General features: G+C 54.3%; 1 protein-coding gene across 4 annotated transcripts; it reads right to left on the bottom strand.

Moving 5' to 3' along the window:
- Nucleotides 1-5,264: 5,264 nt before the first annotated feature.
- On the bottom strand, nt 5,265-15,728 carry ARHGEF19 (Rho guanine nucleotide exchange factor 19). Of its 4 annotated transcripts, XM_007128364.4 has the most exons (15): nt 14,471-15,728; nt 13,765-14,046; nt 13,482-13,590; nt 13,330-13,406; nt 12,749-13,011; nt 11,757-11,917; nt 11,500-11,652; nt 11,125-11,254; nt 10,905-10,979; nt 10,641-10,730; nt 10,304-10,464; nt 8,232-8,390; nt 7,832-7,911; nt 6,708-6,812; nt 5,265-6,387 (listed from the first exon to the last, which is right to left on the bottom strand). In XM_007128364.4, the coding sequence occupies exons 1-15, from the start codon at nt 14,973-14,975 to the stop codon at nt 6,230-6,232; spliced, it is 2,508 nt and encodes an 835-aa protein (XP_007128426.3). In that variant the 5' UTR covers nt 14,976-15,728; the 3' UTR covers nt 5,265-6,229. The 4 variants fall into 4 exon arrangements, with proteins under 4 accessions (XP_007128426.3, XP_054938387.1, XP_054938389.1 ...); XM_055082412.1 differs by having other exon boundaries at nt 13,330-13,590; XM_055082414.1 differs by lacking the exon at nt 6,708-6,812 and having other exon boundaries at nt 13,330-13,590.
- Between the last annotated feature and the right edge of the window lie 4,591 nt (nt 15,729-20,319).

Genomic DNA, 20,319 nt, shown 5'->3' with positions numbered 1-20,319 from the left:
TTTTAAATAGTTTGTGTTTTGGGGGGCACATGTGTACAAATTTCTGTTGGGTGTATATGCAAAGAAAGAAAAAAGGGACTTCCCTGGTGGTCCAGTGGGTAAGACTCTGCGCTCCCAATGCAGGGGGCCCAGGTTTGATCCCTGGTCAGGGAACTAGATACCGCATGCCGCAACTAAAAAAGATCCCGCATCCTGCAACTTAAAAAAAAAGATCCCGCACGCCGTAACGAATATCCCACATGCCGCAACTAAGACCTGGCGCAGCCAACATAAATAAATAAGCAAACAAACATATATATATATATATATATATATATATATTTTTTTTTTTTTTAAAAACCACCAACAACAAAGAAAGAAGTGAAATTACTGGGTCATAGGGTGGGCATGTACTGGGCGTTAGCAGATGCAGCCAAACTGTTTTCCAAAGGAGTTGTACCAGTTTACACCCTGCCAGCAGAGTAGGAGAGTTCCTGCTGCCCCACATCCTGGCCTACTCTCAAAACTGTCTGGTAGCCCCCGCACTGCATCTGTTCACTTGTCTGTCTCACCGATTAGGGTAAGAGGAGGCTGTCCGAGCCCACCTGGCCCACAGGAGACACAAATGAGAGAGGAGAATGAAGGGGATTAGAAAGAAGCACAGAAGGGGACCTCCCTGGCAGTCCAGTGGTTAGGACTCTGCACTTCCACTACTGGGGGCCCGGGTTCGATCCCTGGTTGGGGAACTAAGATCCCGCAAGCCACATGGTGTGGCCAAAAAATAAACTGTAACAAAATTAACTCTAAACAGACTGCAATAGGGCTTCCCTGGTGGCGCAGTGCTTAAGAATCTGCCTGCTAATGCAGGGGACACGGGTTCAAGCCCTGGTGCGGGATGATCCCACATGCCGCGGAGCAACTAAGCCCGTGCGCCACAACTGCTGAGCCTGCGCTCTAGAGCCCGAGAGCCACAACTACGGAAGCCCGCGCACCTAGAGCCCGTGCTCCACAACAAGAGAAGCCACCACAATGAGAAACCCACGCACCGCAACGAAGAGTAGCCCCCGCTCGTCACAACTGGAGAAAGCCCACGCGCAGCAACAAAGACCCAATGCAGCCAAAAAAAATAAATTAAATAAATAAAAATTTTTAAAAATAAATAAATAAACAGACTGCAATAAGTTAAACTACATTAAAAAAAAAAAAGAACAAAGGGAGAGAGAGGAGGGAGGGAGAGAATGAACAAAGAAAGGTGAATATCTCTGTGCCGTGGGCTCCATGCTGGCTGCCCCAGAGGTAAGTGCCTGCTGGGGCTGAAGCTTTGGCTCCTGGTTCACCCTGAAACCTCATTGTGCCCTAAAAATGAACAGTTGAATAAGTTTCTTTCTCAATTCATTTCGGGATAAAGTCTTCTAAACAATAGGTTCAGAGTTTGGGAACTATTGGGAGGGGCGGAGAACAGCAGGATCCCCTCAGTCACTGCAGAAGGGGCTTGGCACTGTGTGGGAAGCCTTTGAGATGAGGTCCTGGAAGCCCACGGCTTGGACACTGGCTGAGCAGACAGCCTCAGGGGCCAAAACCCCTACCCCAGACATGCCCACCCATCTCCTGTCCTGCCCAATAGCACCCCCACCTCCCTCCGTCTCCTGCAGCAAGCAGGGGCAGGGCCCTGGGTCCTTGGCCAAGGCCAGATGCCAGGGCAGAGCCTACTGGGCAGAGGTACCACTGAGAGAGGGGCTCCCCCAAGATGCCTTGCCTGGATATACCTCCTGAAGTAGACCCCATGGGACCCTGTGCAGCCTGCCTCTCTGCCCGGCAGCACAGCCCCAAAGAGAGCCACCTCCCGCCCCTGCCAGCCCCCAGCAGCCTAACCCAGACTCCGGTGTCAGCCAGATGTGCCAGGGCAGGTTGAATGAGGAGAGCTTGTTTCCTCTGCTTTGCCAACCTGGTGCCAGCCTTGGCTATCTCCGTGCAGATTCAGCACTGGAAGAAGCAGAGAGGCCGTTTGGTCTTTACTCAGGGCAGGGAAGTCCCGTTCCTGGACTTTCCGAGTTCCTTAAATCCTCAAGAAACAGAGGCCTCACCACCTCATAAGGGCTCCCATGTTTTGGCTATGCAGCTCTGACAATAAAAGCCACCATTTTTTGCAATTTCTTATGGACCAGGCACTGTCAACCTTACATACTTTATTTCACAGTGGCTCCGTGAAGTAGGTACTATTATCACCATCCCCATTTTGCAGAGGTGGAAACTGAGGTTTAGAGCCATTATGCATCTTGCCTAAAATCACATTTTTTGTGTGTGTGTATATATATATATATATATATATTATTTTTTTTCCTACCTCTGTCTGATGAAAGGGCCTAGAAACAGTGACACCTCAATATATATATATATATATATATATATATTATTTTTTTTCCTACCTCTGTCTGATGAAAGGGCCTAGAAACAGTGACACCTCAATAGCAATGAGCACATCCAGTGCCCAGATCTTAGTTTCTAAACACCACCCTTCAGTAAAAGGAACCATGCTCCTTAGAGAAATGGCTGATTCTGGTGCTGAGAAAGGGAAAATACAACATGAACCTGGAGCACCGTGTGCCAGAAAGTAGGGAAATGCTCAAAAAGAAAAAAAAAAAGGATGGGGGATATCACAGACACAGGAGCTAATCTGACAAGAGTTCCCAGTGGCCAAAGCTGGAACAATCTGAACAATAAAATAAATAACTTAGTATTGAATTATAACCTAAAGAATAAGATAGATAAAGGCATGGGTCCATGCTGATAGAAATAAATGGGGGGAGGGGGAGGTGGGAGGAGGAAAAATCTTCCTAACAGAAGAATTCAAAATAATATATGTAGCTATAGCTTCCAGGGGGTGGAGTATGGCTTCCCCCCAACTTGAGTGTGGGCTCCACTTGCTTCAAATAACAGACTGTGAAAAGGAGAAAATAGTAACTTCACAGTGGAAAAGGCTGGCAGACACCAACTCAACCATGTAATCAAGGTTAACACAACCAGTAATAAGGCACGGGGACATCATGTGCCTCCTGGGATGATGGGACAAGAAGGGCACTTCACCTCTGTGGTCTTCTTCCCCCAAACCCACAACTCCTGCCCAGTCAGGAGCGTCATACAAACCCAAACAGAGGGACAGTCTAACAAAATACTGACCAGAACTCCTCAAAATTGTCAAGGTCATGAAAAACAAGCAAAGACTAAGAAACTGTCACAGACTAGAGGTGTCTAAGGAGACGTGACAACTGCATGCAATGTGGGAACATGGACTGGCTCGTGGAACAAAAGAAAGGACATTAGTGGAAAAACTGGTGAAATCGGAAGAAAATCTAGAGTTCAGTTAATAGTCATGTACCAGCATTGGTTTCTTAGTTTTGACAACTGTGCCGTGGTCATGTAAGACGTTACCATTAGGGGAAACTGCATAAGGGGTATACAGAACTCTCTGTATAATCCTGCAACTTTTCTGTAAACCTAAAATTATTCCAAAGTAAAAGCTATATTTTTTAAACTCATACGGGGGGGCTTCCCTGGTGGCACAGTGGTTAAGAATCCGCCTGCCAATGCAGGGGACACGGGTTCGAGCCCTGGTCCAGGAAGATACCACACGCCGTGGAGCAACTAAGTCTGTGTGCCACAACTACTGAGCCTGTGCTCTAGAGCCTGCGAGCCACAACTACTGAGCCCACGTGTCACAACTACTGAAGCCCGTGTGCCTACAGCCCGTGCTCCGCAACAAGAGAAGCCACCACAATGAGAAGCCCGCGCACCGCAACCAAGAGTAGCCCCTGCTCACCGCAACTAGAGAAAGCCCACGCGCAGCAACGAAGACCCAATGCAGCCAAAAATAAATTAATTAATTAATTTTAAAAACTCATACGGGGGACTTCCCTGGCAGTCCAGTGGTTAAGACTCTGCACTCCCAATGTGGCCAAAAAAAAAAAAAAAATCATACAGGATATAAATGTACGAACTAGCATTCAAATTCAAATATGTCTGTCCCCTTAGCCCATACATTCCACCTTCCTTGAACCATCTCATGTTAGAAAGTCATTCCCAAAGCCTTCTTCATGGGTCTGAGCTTCTTCCCATCTGCCCACGTTTGCCCTCTCAGACCACCCTAACTCATTTGTTTCCTTTGCCCCATGACCTCCTCTTGAGAGATGAAGGATGCTCCTATCCCCTCAGGTGTGTACACATCTCCAAGCTCATTATTCCCAGGTCCTTCCACTCTCTTGGGTGACTTGGGTTTCAGTGAATATTGGCCTCCCTAGCACCTACTCCTCCTTTGCAGCAGCCATCAGATTCCACTTGGGGATCCATGGGGTTCCAGAGAATATAACCTTGTTCCAGAGATAAAGCACATGATTTAAGCTAGGTCGATTAGCACACACCATCCCTTGGCCACTGTGATCAGCCCAGAGGTAGCAATGTGACCCAAGCAGGTCTAAAACATCCCAGGACTCTGACAGGGAATGCTAGGACAAAGACAATTCTCTTCTTCCATTTTGGATGTCAATGAAGAAGCCCCTGGAAGCCTTAGGATGAAGCCAATTATAGGGACAACAGAGTAGAGAAATGGAAAAAGCTGGGTTGTCAGTGACATCAATGAGCCACTGGATCAAGCCTTGCCTGAAGCCCATCCTGCTACTACACTTCTCAGTTGGCTGAGAAATGCGCCCCCCCCAAAAGATATCCACATTCTAATCCCTGGAACCTGTGAATGTTATCTTATAGGACAAAGGCAGGGGAGGGGGGTTCTTTGCAGATGGGATTTAAATTAAGGATTATAGGATGGGGAAATTATCTGGGTGTGCCTCAAATGCAACCACATGTATTCTTTTTCTTTTTAATTTATTTATTTTATCTTTGGCTGCATTGGGTCTTTGCCGCTGAGCACGGGTTTTCTCCAGTTGCGGCGAGCAGGGGCTACTCTTCGTTGCAGTGACCAGGCTTCTCATTGCAGCAGTGGCTTCTTCTTGCTGCCGAGCATGGGCTCCAGGCTCATGGGTTTCAGTAGTTGTGACTCTTGGGCTCTAGAATGCAGGCTCAGTGGTTGTGGCACACGGGCTTAGCTGCACGTCCAGCCGCTCCGCGGCACGTGGGATCCCCCCAGACCGGGGCACGAACCCATATCCCCCGCATCGGCAGGCAGACTCTCAACCACTGCGCCACCAGAGAAGCCCTCACACACATGTATTCTTTTTTTTTTTTTTTTGCATGTATGATATCACATGTATTCTTATAGGAGAGAGGCAGAGGGAGATTAGACAGACACACAAAGATGCAATGTGACCGCGGAGGCAGAGAGTAGAGTGATGCGGCCACAAGCCATAGAATGCTGGCAGCCACCAGAAGCTGGAAGAGGCCAGGAACAATTCTCCCCTAGAGCACATCTCCTCTACAAGACAGAGCACAGCCCTGCTGACACCTGGATTTTGGCTCAATGATTCTGATTTCAGACTTCTGGTCAGAATTGCGATAGAATAAATTTCTGTTGTTTTAAGTCATCTAGTTTGTGATAATCTGTTAAAGAAGCTGTAAGGAAAAAAATCCAAGAACGAATATATTCTCTTTAATATTTAAGACTATTTGAGTCTGATATTTTGTTAATTGCGGCCAAAAGCAGTCTAACTGATATACAGCCCCTCTCTCACCCTCCTCTGGTTAAGAGGTGAACTCTACAGAAGGGCCAATCCCCAGGGGGAGGTAGCCAGAGACCCTCCTGATCTTTAGCTGGGGAAAGAGGGCTGGGGTGGAGGCAGCGCCAAAAGGCTCACAGACTCCAAGCAAAGGCATTATGGGACTTTATTTACAGACAGGTCACGGCAACCAGGGCCCACACAGGCTCAGGCCAGAAGACTCCAGATATATATACATGTACAGGTCCCAGCACCCGTTAGCACCAGAGCCATTGCCAGCCAGGTCCCTGCCAGAGGGACCAAGAGTCAGGCAGTGTTGAGGGCAGGAAAGGGAGAGGGCCCCAGTCCTTGCCAGATATCAGAGGTCACAAGCCAGAGGAAGAAACTACCCTGGTCCCTGAATTGCGGACCCTGAGGAGCATGAGGACAGGGGAGACCCCCTCCTGCGTCCAGCCTGTACGCTCAATGCCAGGTCTCGGAGCAGAAGTCCCAGTGACAGCATCTTGGGGCATGGAGACACTGCAGGCCCCCTCCAGACCTGTCCAGGAGCCGGGCGTGGAGCAGGTGTCCCAGGCCATGGCTGCCCATCACAGGGGTGGCTCCCCCAGTTTGTTGGTGGCACTTGTGATCCGCTTATTTTCCCGGAGGTTTCGGAGGCGGGCACTGAGGCTGCTGATCTCTTCCACGTAGGCCTGGGGCACCCACCCTTTCTCACCATCTGCCAGGCGGACCCCCTCCAGCCAGCCTAAGGGCACATAGGCCAGGAGTTGCATCAGTGGCATCAAAGGAACACCTGGGCTAGGTCTGCGAGGAAACACCTAGGCCCTGACACAAGCCTCATCTGCAGCCCTGGGGCCGAGGTGACATCATCTCGGCATCCCCCAGATCCAGGAAGGAGCATGCCTCTAGCAGACTCGTAGATGAGCTTCTGACCTGTTTTTCCTGACATCCTCTGAGAAGGTATTTCCCACTCTCCCTCATCAGTTACTCTCAGTCTTAGCTATCTAGCTACTTCCTGCCCACCGAAGCCCCATCAGGGCGGCCTTCCCAGGAGGCCCCTCTCACCATCACTAGTCCGGGTCCTCACTGCCAGGATGTCAGTCTTCTCCAAGGTCAGCTCGTCTGGCTGCAGTGCCTTGTATGTCCTGACACACTGAACCTGGGGGCGGTCTGAGAGCCCAAGGGAGAGTGAGGGAGTCCGCAGGGTAGGATGGGGCAGGGGGAGGCAGCAGGAGCAAATAAGGGGTGGGAGGGTAGCCTCTGCTGCTGCTGCTTTTCCTCTGTCCCCCCTGGCCACTCTTGTCTCTGACCCCAAACACAAGTTCTAGGTGAATCCAGTCTCTCCCGGCTTCAATACTGCTTCTGTGCCTGGGCTCTCATCTTCCCAGCTCAATTCAATACTTTGTTCCTGACTTCCTGGTCTAACTGCCCCCAGAAAGCCCGCACAAAACAGTACCTCAGTTTTCTCAAATAGGAAAAATGAATAGGATTTTTGACTAATGACTAATAGGATCGTCGTGAGGATCAAATCAAATAAAGGCATATACAAAGCCCCTAGCACCCCGGCACGTGGAAGGTACTGGGTGGAAATGAGTTCCCTACCTTCCCCTTCATTAGCTTAGCCTTAACACCCTCTCTCAGAAACCTTCCAAAGCTTCCTGGTACCCACTATACCAAGATGCTCTCTGATTGGGCTGCACCCTAGCTCACCAGCCTCATTTCACACCCAGAGAAGCCTCTGGATCGGCAGAGCAGATCCCTCATGCTACCACCCCCACCCCCATGTCCCAGCCTCTCTGGTTTCCGTCCTCTTTGCAACCGATGCAAAGCTGGAGACAGACCTGGGTTCCAGTCCCAGCTCTGCCACTTACTAGCTGAACTTGGACAAGTCACTTTACCTTTCTGAATCTGTTTTCTAACTTGTAAAATGGGGACGAAATGGGAGGATGTAAAAGGCTATGTCATCTCCAGGATGCTACCTGTGCACGTGGAGGTTGGTCTGTCCTGTGTCAAGCCTACCCATCCTTCAAGCTTTCACAGAGCTGCCCCTGCCTGCCCCAGGCCAGCTGATCTCTCTTCGCACTAGCCCCGCTGGCAACAGGACACCCAGGGTTGGAGGAAAGGGGAGAGCAATGAGGTACCCAGCCCAGGGAATGTGGCTCTAGTGGGGGTAGGGGGCAGGCTGTTACCTTCCCCCTCGCTGATGACATCCTTGTCCTCCTGGGGGGTAGAGGGGCACATGGCTGAGATCCATCGCTGCTTCTCACTTCTAGGGAAAGGGGAGGCCGAGTTGTCACAACGCGCCAAGTGCGGTCTCCCAGGGCCAGGGTGGTGAAACCGGAGCTGGGAGAACTGGGTACGATGTCCAGACCTGGGACCCAGAATCAGGTCTTCTCTACCCCAGGGCCCACCCACGGTCCTGTTCCCAAGCCGGTGCCCCACCCTGCTCTGAGCATAAGAACAGAACAGGTGCAGGACACGCTGGATGCCAGCTCTGCCCATGTCCAGCCTTATGCCACCATCCTGAAGCCAGAGATAAAGGCCTTGTGCCTGCCGGGGGGTCCTCTCCCCATACCCAAGCCCACTCACTCTGTCCGGGCCCTCAGTAGGAACTGGTGCTTCGTGTGTTGCCCATGGAGGAGTTGAAGGAGGAACACATGGCCAGGGATGCCCTGGAGCTTCAGGCTCAGGTCCTTCACCTGCAGCTCAGCCATCTTGGCATGGACAAAGACGGCGAACTTCCCCAGCCTGCAGGACCAGAGGAGGTGAGGTCAGCCTGGCCCCCACCCTCAGGACGAGGCCAGTTCTGATTGGAAGAGAGGAGAAGGGGTCACCTGTCCCTCTAGGACCCTCCTCAAAGAAACTTGGCTGCACAGGGCACCGCTTCCCTGGCAGCCAGCAAAGTCCCTAAAAGGAATGGGGGCTCCATTCGTGCTGGCTCACTGACAGAGGTGGAAGGTGATGGAGACCAGTCCCTGGCCCCCAGGCACACTTTCCACTTCTCTCTGAACCTCTTCCTGGAGGCTCTGTTCCCAAGAACCAACCGGGCAGCTCCCCTGATGAGATCTATGGACTGTTTCGTGTCTGACTCTCTAACCGGTAGAGAAGCTGAACTTTGTCTCATTTGCCGCTGTATCCCAGCGCCCAACACTGCCAGGTCCACTGTTTGGGTCTGATAAACCCTGGTGGGAAGGATGGGTGGGTGGGTGGGTCAAGGATGTTGCATAAATTCCTTCATCTCAACCCATCTAAACAAAACCAGTATCTCCTACCCCAAACCACGTCCCTTCACTGTTCCCCATTCCAGTGAAAGACGCCACCAAGTTGCCCAAAAGGAGACTCAGTCCTCATTCTCACCTCTTTCCTCCCTCTCCCCCGACACCCAACCGGCAGCTGTGTGCTATCTGTCTATCTCCTTATTGTCCCCAGAATCCAGTTATCCCCAAGCCCATTACCACTTCTGGAGCATCTACTCTCATCTGGGCAGTTACAAGAGCTTCTGGTCTCTGCCCTTCCAGACCATTCTCCAAATTGGCCAGGAGTAAATATCACTCCTCTACTTAACTCCCCATGTTCCCTACTGCCTTCGGAAAGTCTAGCCTCTCTGCCATGACTTTCAACATCCCAACTTCCTTCTGCTGCCCTTCCCCTCTATAAATCCAGCCATACTAGGCTTCATCGTCTCCCAAACATACTCTGCTCTTATACCGTTCTGTGACTTGGCTATATCCCCCCAAATTCCTCTACCTGAAAAACTCCTACTTATCCTTCAAAACCCAACTCAGATGTTCCTTCCTCTGTGAAACTTTACTGATTCTCACCCCACACCAGGGGATACTACAGTATACTACCCGCTTCCATCAAAACCCTGAACAGGTGGTTATCAGGATGTATTTTCACTGGTCTGAGAGTTCCTACACACTTTGGAGGGCCCAGTACAGAACAGGGATTCAGTGATGCTTCATTGAATGAATGAGTAAATCAACAATGAACTCTTTTCAGGGCATAAGATGTCCCATCCAGCCTTAAGGCTTACTTCATTCCAGAAGTCTCTCCCTCATCCCAAACTTATAATAATCAAGGCTAATACTGAGTGAATGTTCATTGTTTACCAGGCACTCTGCTAAACTCTTCACATATTATTATCACATTGAATCTCCCTTCTATTTTACATATGGAAGACAGGATAGTACAATAGTTAAGAGCCTGGGATCTGGCATCAGACAGACCTGGCCTCCTCCTGGCTCCTACACTTACTAGCTCCATGATCTTGAGAAAAACAAGGGAGACTACTTCTCAGGAAGATGATTAGAGGATTAAAGGGAACAATCCACATGGCATGCCTGGAACATAATACACGCTCAGTAAATGTTGATTATTATCATTATGACTCAGGGGAGATTGGGACTCTAGGGTTGTGCTTTTAATCTCTGCTCCAATTAGCTTAAGCTCAGAGCAGCTTCAAAGTTCTTGGCACACAGTTCAGCCCTTGATTCTCAGGTCCAGAAGATGGACTTGCCCTAGCTCTGCCTTTCCTAGGGGAACCTCCAAGGCTCAGGGTGCCCTGGCAGCACAGCCTGTCAGATGGACTGATCGTGAGCCCATTGGTGGGGAAGAAGAGAGCTCCACTCTCATCTACACCCACCCCCGCCCCGACTCACTCCTTCCTCCGGGAGAGCAGCAGGCAGTCATTGAAGAGGTGCAGGTAGACCGCCTTGCTGGACAGCTTCAGCTTGGCAGGGGGTGCTGCGGGCAGTGGGGCCAGCTCCACCAGCTCCCCGTGCCGAACCAGCCAGCGGGCCTGAGAGATCAGCGGGAAGATCTGGGAGGATACAGGAGGCAAGGGGGAGCCCAGGTCAGGCCGGGGGCAGCAGGGCAGAGAGCACAGGGCAGGGGATGGGAGGGCCGGACAGTGATGAACTGGCTTGCAGCCCCCAGGGAAGGAGGAGACAGGGCTGCCCCTTCGCGTGCCCCAACCTATCAGCTGAGGTCATGCACCTTGCCCTCAAAGTGGATCTTCTTGCTCAGGTGGATGAGCTCCTCTGTCCTCTTCATGGACTGCACACTGGCATTGCACTCTTGCACCAGCTGGGGAGACCAGAGGTGGGTCACCTGCAGCGCCCCCTACCCCGGCTCCCAGAGCCCAGCCTCAGGCTCCCACCTGGGGACCAGAGACTCTGAAGGCTGGGGCTCCTTTAGAGGCACACAGGGATTCTGGGGAGGCCCTTGGAAGCCAGACATCCCCTGCCCTCCCGAGCTCACCTCCTTGAGTGCATTGAAGGCCTTGGTGGCCATGTCTTCGTCTTCTGAACCCTGTGCAGTCCGCTTCAGGATGTTCTGGAGGGTGGAGTCAGCGCAATGAGGCAGGCTGTGACCTCTCCCAGTGACCCTGCCCAGCCGTGGGTGCCCGGAAGGGGCTGTGGAGGGCACAGAAGCATCTCCCCCACCCAGCCCTCCCCACAGCCTGCTGCCCTCTAGGTACCTCCACCAGCATCTTGAGGCGGGTGATCCTCTGAAACGGCAGGATGAGGAAGGAGGTGAGGGGCAGACGCTGGCACACGGGAGACTCCTCCAGGCGAGCCAGGATGCTGGGGAACTTGGGGTTCTCCAGGCTGGAAAATGGGGAGAGGGGAGGGTCTGCGATCACAGGTGACCCTGAACTTCTGGATCCACGACTCCAGCCACCCCATTTGTCCTTGAGGTGCGTTCTCAGGTCTAGCCTTCTCCTGGTCACAGAGCCCTTTTCAGGTACCACTCCCCTCCCGGGTCACCCTTCCTCACCCAGTCCTCTGCACCTACTGCTGCCTGAGACTCCCCTATCCTCCCCCACCTCCCCTTTCAGAGCCCCCAGCCCTACAGCAGGCGCTGGTAGGTGCGCTCCTGATAGGCCTGGTTGGTGACATAGGGCAGGTAGACGCGGCGGAAGCCCGGACAGTGGTGCAACACAATATCGCACACGCTGAAGCGCAGGACATCGGCCTCCAACCGCTGCTCCAGGTCCTGTAGGAACCTGAAAGGTCAGAGAGGGGTCAGGGCCAGCACCAGGATGAGACGCCAGATACGGGAGCCCAGGCTGGGTCCCTGACTCCCGGCGAGGCCAGACCACTCCCTCACCTCTCGCTGGTGCTCTTGACCTCGGGCAGTTTGGAGAACAGCCACTGCTTGTCCTGCACCCCCAGACACTCACTCAGCTCGGCCGAGCCTAAGAAGTGGCCCACGGCCACCGACAGGCTGTGGATGTATGAGGCCTCGGACGTAATCAGCTCAAATTTGGCCTGAGTGAGGGCGGACGCAGGGTTGAAAAGGCGGAACCAGCCCACGCTGAATGCGATCGCTTCGCCCACCACGCACACCCCAAGCCCTGGACACCACCTCCTTAGACGTAGCTGCACTCCCGTGTCGCCTCCCCTTCTCTAGCCTCACCCAGGATCTGGCGCCAGAAGGGGTTCGGAGACACGCCTCCTGCTTCTTGCGATTGTCCAAACCCTACTGCGGCCCTGGTTTGCGCCCCTAGCTCCGCCCATCCAGCCGGGCCCTAGTCTTCTGATGGCCCTGCCCCTCCCTGGTGCGCCCTCCCATTAGCCCCGCCCTCCCGCCGACCCCGCCCCTGCTCTTCTTCTCGCTTGGTCCTGCGCGCACCTTGCGTTTTGCGTTTTGCGCTCTGCATATGGCTTCCCCCCTCCCAGTCCCCGCTTTCAGTGATCTCTGTCACAAGGCCCAGCCTGATTCCGCCCTTCCTCTGGCCCTGCCCTATCCTAGGCCTTGCCTCGTTGACACCGCCCCTCCATCGAGCTTCCCCACTCGCCTTTGGTTCCAGGGCTCCTGCGTCCTCGCTTGCATCCAGCCTCACCTTGTCGTGTTCTAGACCCATCTTCCCCATTGACAGCCCCTCTTGTGGCCCCTCTTTCCCCGCTGGATCCCATGCCCACCTACTGCAGTTTGTAGTCCCGCTGGCCGGGTACTCCTGCGGCCAGGGTCGCCGCAGAGTCCGCGGACCACCTACTCCTGACCCCGCCCCTTATGTTGCCCCGGCCTCTTTGGGCCCCAGGACCGCCTCCCACGGCTGGCAGTCCCGCCGGCCCCGCCCGCCGGGTCCCGGCGCCCACCTCCTGCAGTTTACAGTCGCGCAGGCTCAGCGTAGCCAGGACGCCGCTGCCGCGCACGTCGGGGATGTCTTGCCACAGCGAGAAGGTGGAGCCTCGCGCCGAGCGCTGCGCCCGGAAGGAACTGCTCGGGGAGAGATTGGCGCGCGGCGGCCCGGGCCCCTCCTCCGCGCCCTCGGCCTCGTCCCCCGGGCCCTCCTCCTCGCGCTGCTGCCGCCGCAGTTCGCGGGCGCTGGCCACGTCGCTATATTCCTGGTAGAGGACCGCTGGGCGGGGAGAGGGGCGGGGGAGGGCCGTGGGGCGCCCGCCAGCCCTGCCCGGCTCTTCCCAGGCTCCCCCGAGGGCCCGCCTCACTTAACCAGCCTTTCCGATGGTTCGGATAGCGGGACTCAGTGAATTCATTAATTCACTCACTCATTCCACAAACACTACTTGAGCACCAACTGCGTGCTAGCCCCTGTGCTGGATACTGAGGGTTCAATCCTCTCCCTCTCACAAGAGCCCTACCTCTCAACTCTCCAAACCCCAGTTTCCCAGTACACCAAAGCCCCCAGACCCTTCCTCGGTGACCCCCTCCCACGTACAGTTAAGGAGGAACCGTGACTGGCGCCGCTCGCTGGCGCTCCTGGAACCCGGAGCCGGCTCTTCCTGCGCATCTAGCCTAGGAAAGGGAGTGTCAGGGCCCTTCTTCACCTGTACCCCGCCTCGGACCCAAGGCCGCAGTGGGAGGTGGTACCTGGGCTGGGGCCAGTTGCCATGGCCCCCGCTCAGGTCAACAAGAGCCGGCATCGCCATAGCGTCCACCCGCATCTCTACACTGCGCGACTCTCTTCCAGACGCTTTCCCTGGAGGGGGTAAGAGCTGAGGGAGGGTGGCCCCAAGAGTGGCGCTGGGCACCGGGGCACCACCACACTCCAGCTGACCAGGCCCCAGTCTCAGGTATCCAGTGAGCGTGAGCTGTGCCCCACCCTGCGTCTGGCTCTTGGGCTGTTCTTAGGGCCCAGGGGAGGAGGCTGTACCTTCCCGGGCAGCTCCAGGGCCTGACCCTGGGGTCAGTGCCCTGGCTGCCGAATTCCGTCCCAGGCGCAGGGAAGAGTGCAACCGGGTCATCAGCTCAGAGGCTGAGAAGCGCCTCCGCTCAGGCCCCTCGAGGCCCACTCGGGTGGGCCCAGGCAGCTCCAGCGGCCTAGGCTCCGCTGTGCTCAGGGCCTGTTCTGTCGCCTGGCTTGGCTCCAGGAAGACAGCATGGGCCTCAGGGCTGCCAAGGGCCTCTTCTTGCTGGTATACCCGCATCTTGCGCCCTGCAGGGAGGGGGGGGTGGTGAGAGAGCATAGGCTGGCATCCACTGGGGTCTCTCCTCTCCTCCCTGCCACCGCTCTGTGGCCCTGAGCATCAGGGGGACGTGCCTATGAGAAAGGCCAATGTTTTTGCCAGGTTCTTTCCCTAGAGTAATGGGATCAACAAGAGGGGCAGAGCGGAAGCAAAGTGCCTGACTGCAGTCAGCAAAGGGTGGGCAAAGGACCAGGGAGGCCAGGCCAGCCACTCACTGTGTAACCTCAGACGAGTCACTTGCCTCCCCTGAGCCCCAGTTCCCTTATCACTAAAATCTATCACTTGTCCCACCTATTTGGGGAATCTGGGGGCTTACGGGTCCTAAAAGAGCCACCCAACCTCTTCCCCATCCTTCCCACCAGGCCACCACCCCCCTCACCCTGAGTGACTCACAGGCTGACTTCTTCTCCGAGCCGTGGCTGGCCCGGCGCTGTGGCTGTAGGTGCTGGGGATTCCAGGGTCCCTCCAGAGCTGGGGACTGGGCACTAGGACAGTGTGGCCAGCTGCCAGCCCTGCTGGGCCGCATTCCCCCACTGGTAGAGATCTCGGTGTCTGGGCCTCCTGGGGATGGTGGCCATAGCAGCCCTTGGAGAGGAGCAGGGGTCCCCAGAGACCAGCGGCTGCCAGGTGCCTGCAGCTCCTCTGGAGCGACGGGGAAGAGATCCAGACACACAGGGCTTGGGGGCTGCAGGGTGGGCAACTCCGCAAAGGACAGACTCTCCTGCTGGCACACAGCTACTGGGCGGTGGGCAGTGCCAGGTGGCCCAGCCAGATGGGACTGGAGGGTGGGAGGTGGCCCACAGTCCATTCCTCCTTTGCTCTGCCACCCACCTGGGCCTGCAAGGGAGAAGGCATCAGAGCGAGACACAGGACAGCAGGGCTGGCCAGTAAGCACCATGTCCTGGAGACCTGGACAAAGCCTTGTGTACACACATCTGTACAAGCACACACACACCTTATTATATAGTAATAGCTAATGCTTACTTGGCACTTACTGAATGACAGGCCAAGTACTTTACACATCTTATTTCATTTAATCCTCACAACAACCCCGAGTTGATGCTAGTATTAGCCCCTTTTTATAGGTGACGAAAGTGAGGCACAGAAGTTGTTATCTGGTAAATAATGGAGCCAGGATTCAAACCCAGGCAGTCTAGCTTCTGAGTCTGTGCTTTTAAGCACCTTGCACATTTCCTCACTCTCACTGACATGCAATCAGACATACAGATACACACATTGTCACACAAACCCATGTCTGTTCCATGCACATCCACACACATTTTCTTCCAAGTATACACATTGACGTACATACTTTCACAGATATACTCAGACATTTCTAATTCGCAGGCTCACACATTCACACACACTTTTTTATACAAGTACATATATTCACTCAGACTTTCACAAACACATGATGACCCATAAGATATTTACATATCCACTCAAGTTTTCTCACACTCCTGTTCCATTCACACTCACACACCATGATGCAGATACAAACACACAGGCCCAGAAATCCTTGCTTTGGTGTTACCCAACCTCCCCTCCCGTGCCCAGAGTTGTAGCCTTTAGCGCTGAGTGGTGCCCACACCCATGCCAAGCTGGCTGGGAGGGTCACACACTGGCAGGCGGGCCACCACGCAGATCAGACTGGGCCCTCCCAAGAGACGGGCAGGGAAGTGCCCCAGCTCCTCAGCTTGGGGTGAGGGAGGGGTTCTTCTCTACCCCAGCTCCCAGCCCCAGGATCGGGCCAGGCTGAATGGGTCCTCTCTGGGCAGGACGTCGTCCCGAGGGAGGCTGCCGGAGCCTCAGGACAGGTCTACTGATCAAGGGGTCTGAGCCCCCCAGCCCTTGCCCCGTGGCCCTTTGCTGGCTGCCCTCCCGCAGCCCCTCACCTCTCCAGCCAAGGCCCACTGCTGATGTTGTTCGGCTGCTCCGGCAGGGGAAGCCCTCTCTCTGCCCAGCTGGCTGGGGGAGATCCCACCCAGACAAAGAGTTTGATTCATCAAACCCTGTGGTAAGGCAAGCGGGTAGGGAGGGAGGGAACAGGCAGCGGGCTGGGCGGGGGCCTACCCTAGCCTGGCCTCGCTTTGGGCAGGCTGGGCAGCGAGGACCCCCCAGAGGCCCCTTCGGGCCAAAGGGGCAGTGCCCAGCCTCGCAGGGCCAGGAGACCCAGGAGACAGAGACTGCGAGACCGAGGGACTGAGACCTGGAAAACTGAGACCCTTTAGACAGCAACCCAGAAACCAAGACCCCAAAGCACTCAAAACCAGAAAACCACAGACGCTGAGACATTCAGGGACCCAGATGGAGACCCAGAGACAGAGACGCTGAAAATTTCAGACAGACCAGATATTCAGAGACAGATGTGAAGCCCGGAAAAACTCGGGGAGACAGATGGGCAAATGTTTCATGCCCCGCAGGATTGCCAGTCTCATGGGGAAGCCAAAAATGAAAACAGTTACAATCCAGGTTGGCCAGAGCCAACCCAGAGGAACCGTCAGATTAGGGTGCTGGGCTCCGCTCAACCCGGGCATTCCAGGAAGGCTTCCTGGGGGAAGTAAGAGTGAACTGTTCTGGCTGAAATACCCAAGGACCCAGTCCACAGAGATAGGGAGAAAGCCTCGGCATGAGAGAAACAGTGACGGTGTCAGTGACCCTGGGAGAGAGGGAAAGAGGGGAGGACCCAGTGGAGCACAGCTGGATCTGTGACTGGGTCCCACTCTCTGCAGTCCCTCAACCTGCTTCCCCCTGCTTTCTCATCCCCTGCCTGGAGTACAGGTAGGGTGGCCGCTCCTGAGGAACAGTTGCTCCTCCAGGACCCTCCCCCCAGGGAGCAAGTCTCTCTTTATCTGGTAAACGGGACAGTCATGCTTCAAAACGCTTATGGGAGAATTAAGAATAATGCAGGGGGACTTCCCTGGCAGTCCAATGGTTAAGACTCCTCGCTCCCAGTGCAGGGGGGCACAGGTTCAGTCCCTGGTCAGGGAACTAAGATCCTGCATGCCTCACGGTGCAGCAAAAAAAAAAAAAGAATAATGCATATCAAGCACCTATCACAGAGTGGGAGCCTTGCAGTTGCTAGTCATTCTTCTTAGTGTTATTAGTCTTTCTCTAGTCAGAGAGATGGCTTCAGCCATCACAGAGTTAGGGAAACTGAGGCAGTGAGGGTGAGACACACCCTATTTTGTAGGAGCATGTGGCAGGAGACACGGGACCACTGCCCACCAGACAGGTCTCTTTCTCTGCTGGAATCAGAAGTCCTTAACACAGAAGTCCCACTTGCTTCTGTGGGTACACACGTGCAAGAATACACACTCTGCTCCCTTGTATTCTGGGAGATTCTCTCCACTTGGGTTCTGGAAGCCCCTAGAGGGCAGGGAGGAACCCCCTGCCCTTGTCAGTTGCAGGGATAAATGAGCAAAACATGGAACCCTTGGCGCAGGAGCGCCCCCAATTAAAAAAAAAAAATTTCTTTTTTTGGCCATGACACGCAGCATGCGAGATCTTAGTTCCCTGACCGGGGATCGAACCTGTGCCCCCCGCCGTGGAAGCGCAGAGTCCTAACCACTGGATCGCCAGGGAATTCCAAGGAGCACCCCCTATTAAAGCCTCAGAGGAGAAGGCAGGGCAAATGGAGGGGGCATGTAAGGCTTCCTCAGGGGACACAAGGCTGGAGGCAGGTCCCTAGGGAGGAAGTCAGGAGCGGGTCAGCCTCCACCTCCATCCAGGCCAAGGGACAATGAGAATGACCCATGTAGCCAGGATGCCAGCCCTGTGGCCTTCCATGGATGTGGTCCACTCAGCCTCAATGCTGGGGACCAAGGAGGGGCAGAACTATGTTCATAGTGTTTACAGCTTATCTCTGCTAGAAAAAAAAGAAAAAAAAAGAAAAACCTCAGGGAGAGACTGGCCCCGGGTAACAGAGGGACATTACCTGCCCGAGACATTGTCACAGGATACTCTAGTGCCCACTAGACAAGGGTCATTCTGGAACCCACAGGGGAAAACCCCTGCCAACGTTCAAGGCCCTGCGTTGACACTGGCCTTGGGCAAATCATAGCCTGGGCCTGGGCCTGAGTGTGCCCGTCTGTAGAGCAGCCCCTAGGGCCCCTCTCAGCCACACCATCTAGGAAACTTTGGTCATCATGAGTATCTCTGCAGGCTGAGAAGGATGGGCAGGGCCAGAAAGGGTCCCATCCAGTGGGCACTGCTAATCACACGGACAATGGGCCCACTTGGCAAGGCTGGCAGGGAAGGTCCCTGGACACTACTATGGTCCGGAGAAAGCATCTCCGACCTCCTGTGCCCAGCTTTTCCCTTCCCCCTCCCTGCTGCCCCCTGCCCTGCTGCCCGAGGAGTAGGGCCCTGCCAGGGCCCCTCTTCTCCTTAAGGGACAAGGCCAAGTGGGAGGTCATGACTGGAAAGGGAATCCAGGCCAAGCAGGCTGTGGAGCCCCAAGAGGCCTTAAGTGTGTGGGAGCCAGGATCAGAGGCCAGGCAGGCTGCACAAAGGACTCACTTGGGAAGACTGGCGGGAGGAGGATGGGGTTGCTGGCAGCCAGGTGGGGCCCTACCTCAGCCAGGGAGCTCCGTCCAGCCTCCAGCACGGTCCAGGGCTCCAGGACACCCTGGGAGCTCTGGGGTTGCAGCCGGGTCCTCAGGGGGCGATGTCAGCATGGCCCCTGAGCCAGGCAATGCAAGCTCCCGGGTATTGTGTGGGGCAGGGAGAAGGGGAGGCAAGGGCGGAGGGAACCTCTCGGGCGGGCAGGCGGCTGTCTCAACGTGCCTGCTCCCCGCCCCCCTTTCCCAGAACCGGTTTGGCCAGTCTGAGGTACAAGAGGGGGGCTGGAACAATGGGAGTCCTATGCCCAGGAGAGGCTCTGAAGGACCCCAGACCGACATCCTAAAGATGGGGGAGGCACTGTTTTTCCTCCCAGGGGACAGACAGGTCACCCCTCTTCTGGAGCTTCCCAAATGTGAGATGTGCTCAGGGGGCTTCTTGGGGCTGGGGAGCATCCTGGGAGTTTTGCAGAGAAACTCCCAAGCCTTGGTCTCCGCAGGGATCCTGAGAACTCTGCAGTGTGTTGATCCTCTCTGAGCCTGCTACAGCATCTATAGAGGGATCACTCATCTCTATGGTTGGGAGACGGAAATCATGAAAGCCAGTGATGTGACACACCTGGCACCATCCTGGCCATCCTTCCAGCATCACAGCTCCTCATGAGTGATCTATCCTCCCCTGCTACCTGTAATGACCCACCCTCACCATCTCCAACAGCCTCCTCCACCAGACTTCCCAGACTCTAGTCCACACTGAATGAGCCCTCAAAAAACCAATTCAGTGTCCCAAATGGATAAAGAAGATGTGGCACATATATACAATGGAATATTACTCAGCCATAAAAAGAAACAAAATTGAGTTATTTGTAGTGAGGTGGATGGACTTAGAGACTGTTATACAAAGTAAGTCAGAAAGAGAAAAACAAATACCGTATGCTAACACATATATATGGAATCTAAAAAAAAAAAAAAAAAAAAAAAGAGGTTCTGAAAAACCTAGGGGCAGGTCAGGAATAAAGACGCAGATGTAGAGAAAGGACTTGAGGACACGGGGAGGGGGAAGGGTAAGCTGGGACGAAGTGAGAGTGGCATGGACATATATACACTACCAAATTTAAAATAGATCTAGTGGGAAGCACCCACATAGCACAGGGAGATCAGCTCGGTGCTTTGTGACCACCTAGAGGGGTGGGATAGGGAGGGTGGGAGGGAGACGCAAGAGGGAGGGGATAGGGGAATATATGTATACATCAAGATGATTCACTTTGTGATACAGCAGAAACTAACACACCATTGTAAAGCAATTATACTCCAATAAAGATGTTAAAAAAAATTCAAATAGCCCAGTGGTATGCAATCTTCGCATGCCTTTTTTTTTTGGCCACGCAGTGAGGCTTGTGGAACCTTAGTTCCCCGACCAGACCAGCGATTGAACCCCCGGCCCTGGCAGTGAAAGCGCCCGAGTCCTAAAGGACCACAGGGAATCCCCTTCGCATGCCATTTATTTGAGCAATTGGTAATTGCCAGACACTTAATATGAAGATGTATACAAATACTAATACTCACGTTGCTAATAACTCGTATTGTACACTCACTGTGTGCCAGGCACTGGTCTGAGCACTTCACATAAATAATCATTTAATATCCACCACAACCCTACAAGATAGATACTGTTACTGC

Source organism: Physeter macrocephalus, unplaced genomic scaffold (assembly GCF_002837175.3).
Source record: "Physeter macrocephalus isolate SW-GA unplaced genomic scaffold, ASM283717v5 random_112, whole genome shotgun sequence".
In the NCBI taxonomy this organism is placed as follows: domain Eukaryota; kingdom Metazoa; phylum Chordata; class Mammalia; order Artiodactyla; family Physeteridae; genus Physeter; species Physeter macrocephalus.
The sequence above is the reverse complement of the archived record's forward strand: the minus strand, read 5'-3'. Positions and strand labels throughout refer to the sequence as shown.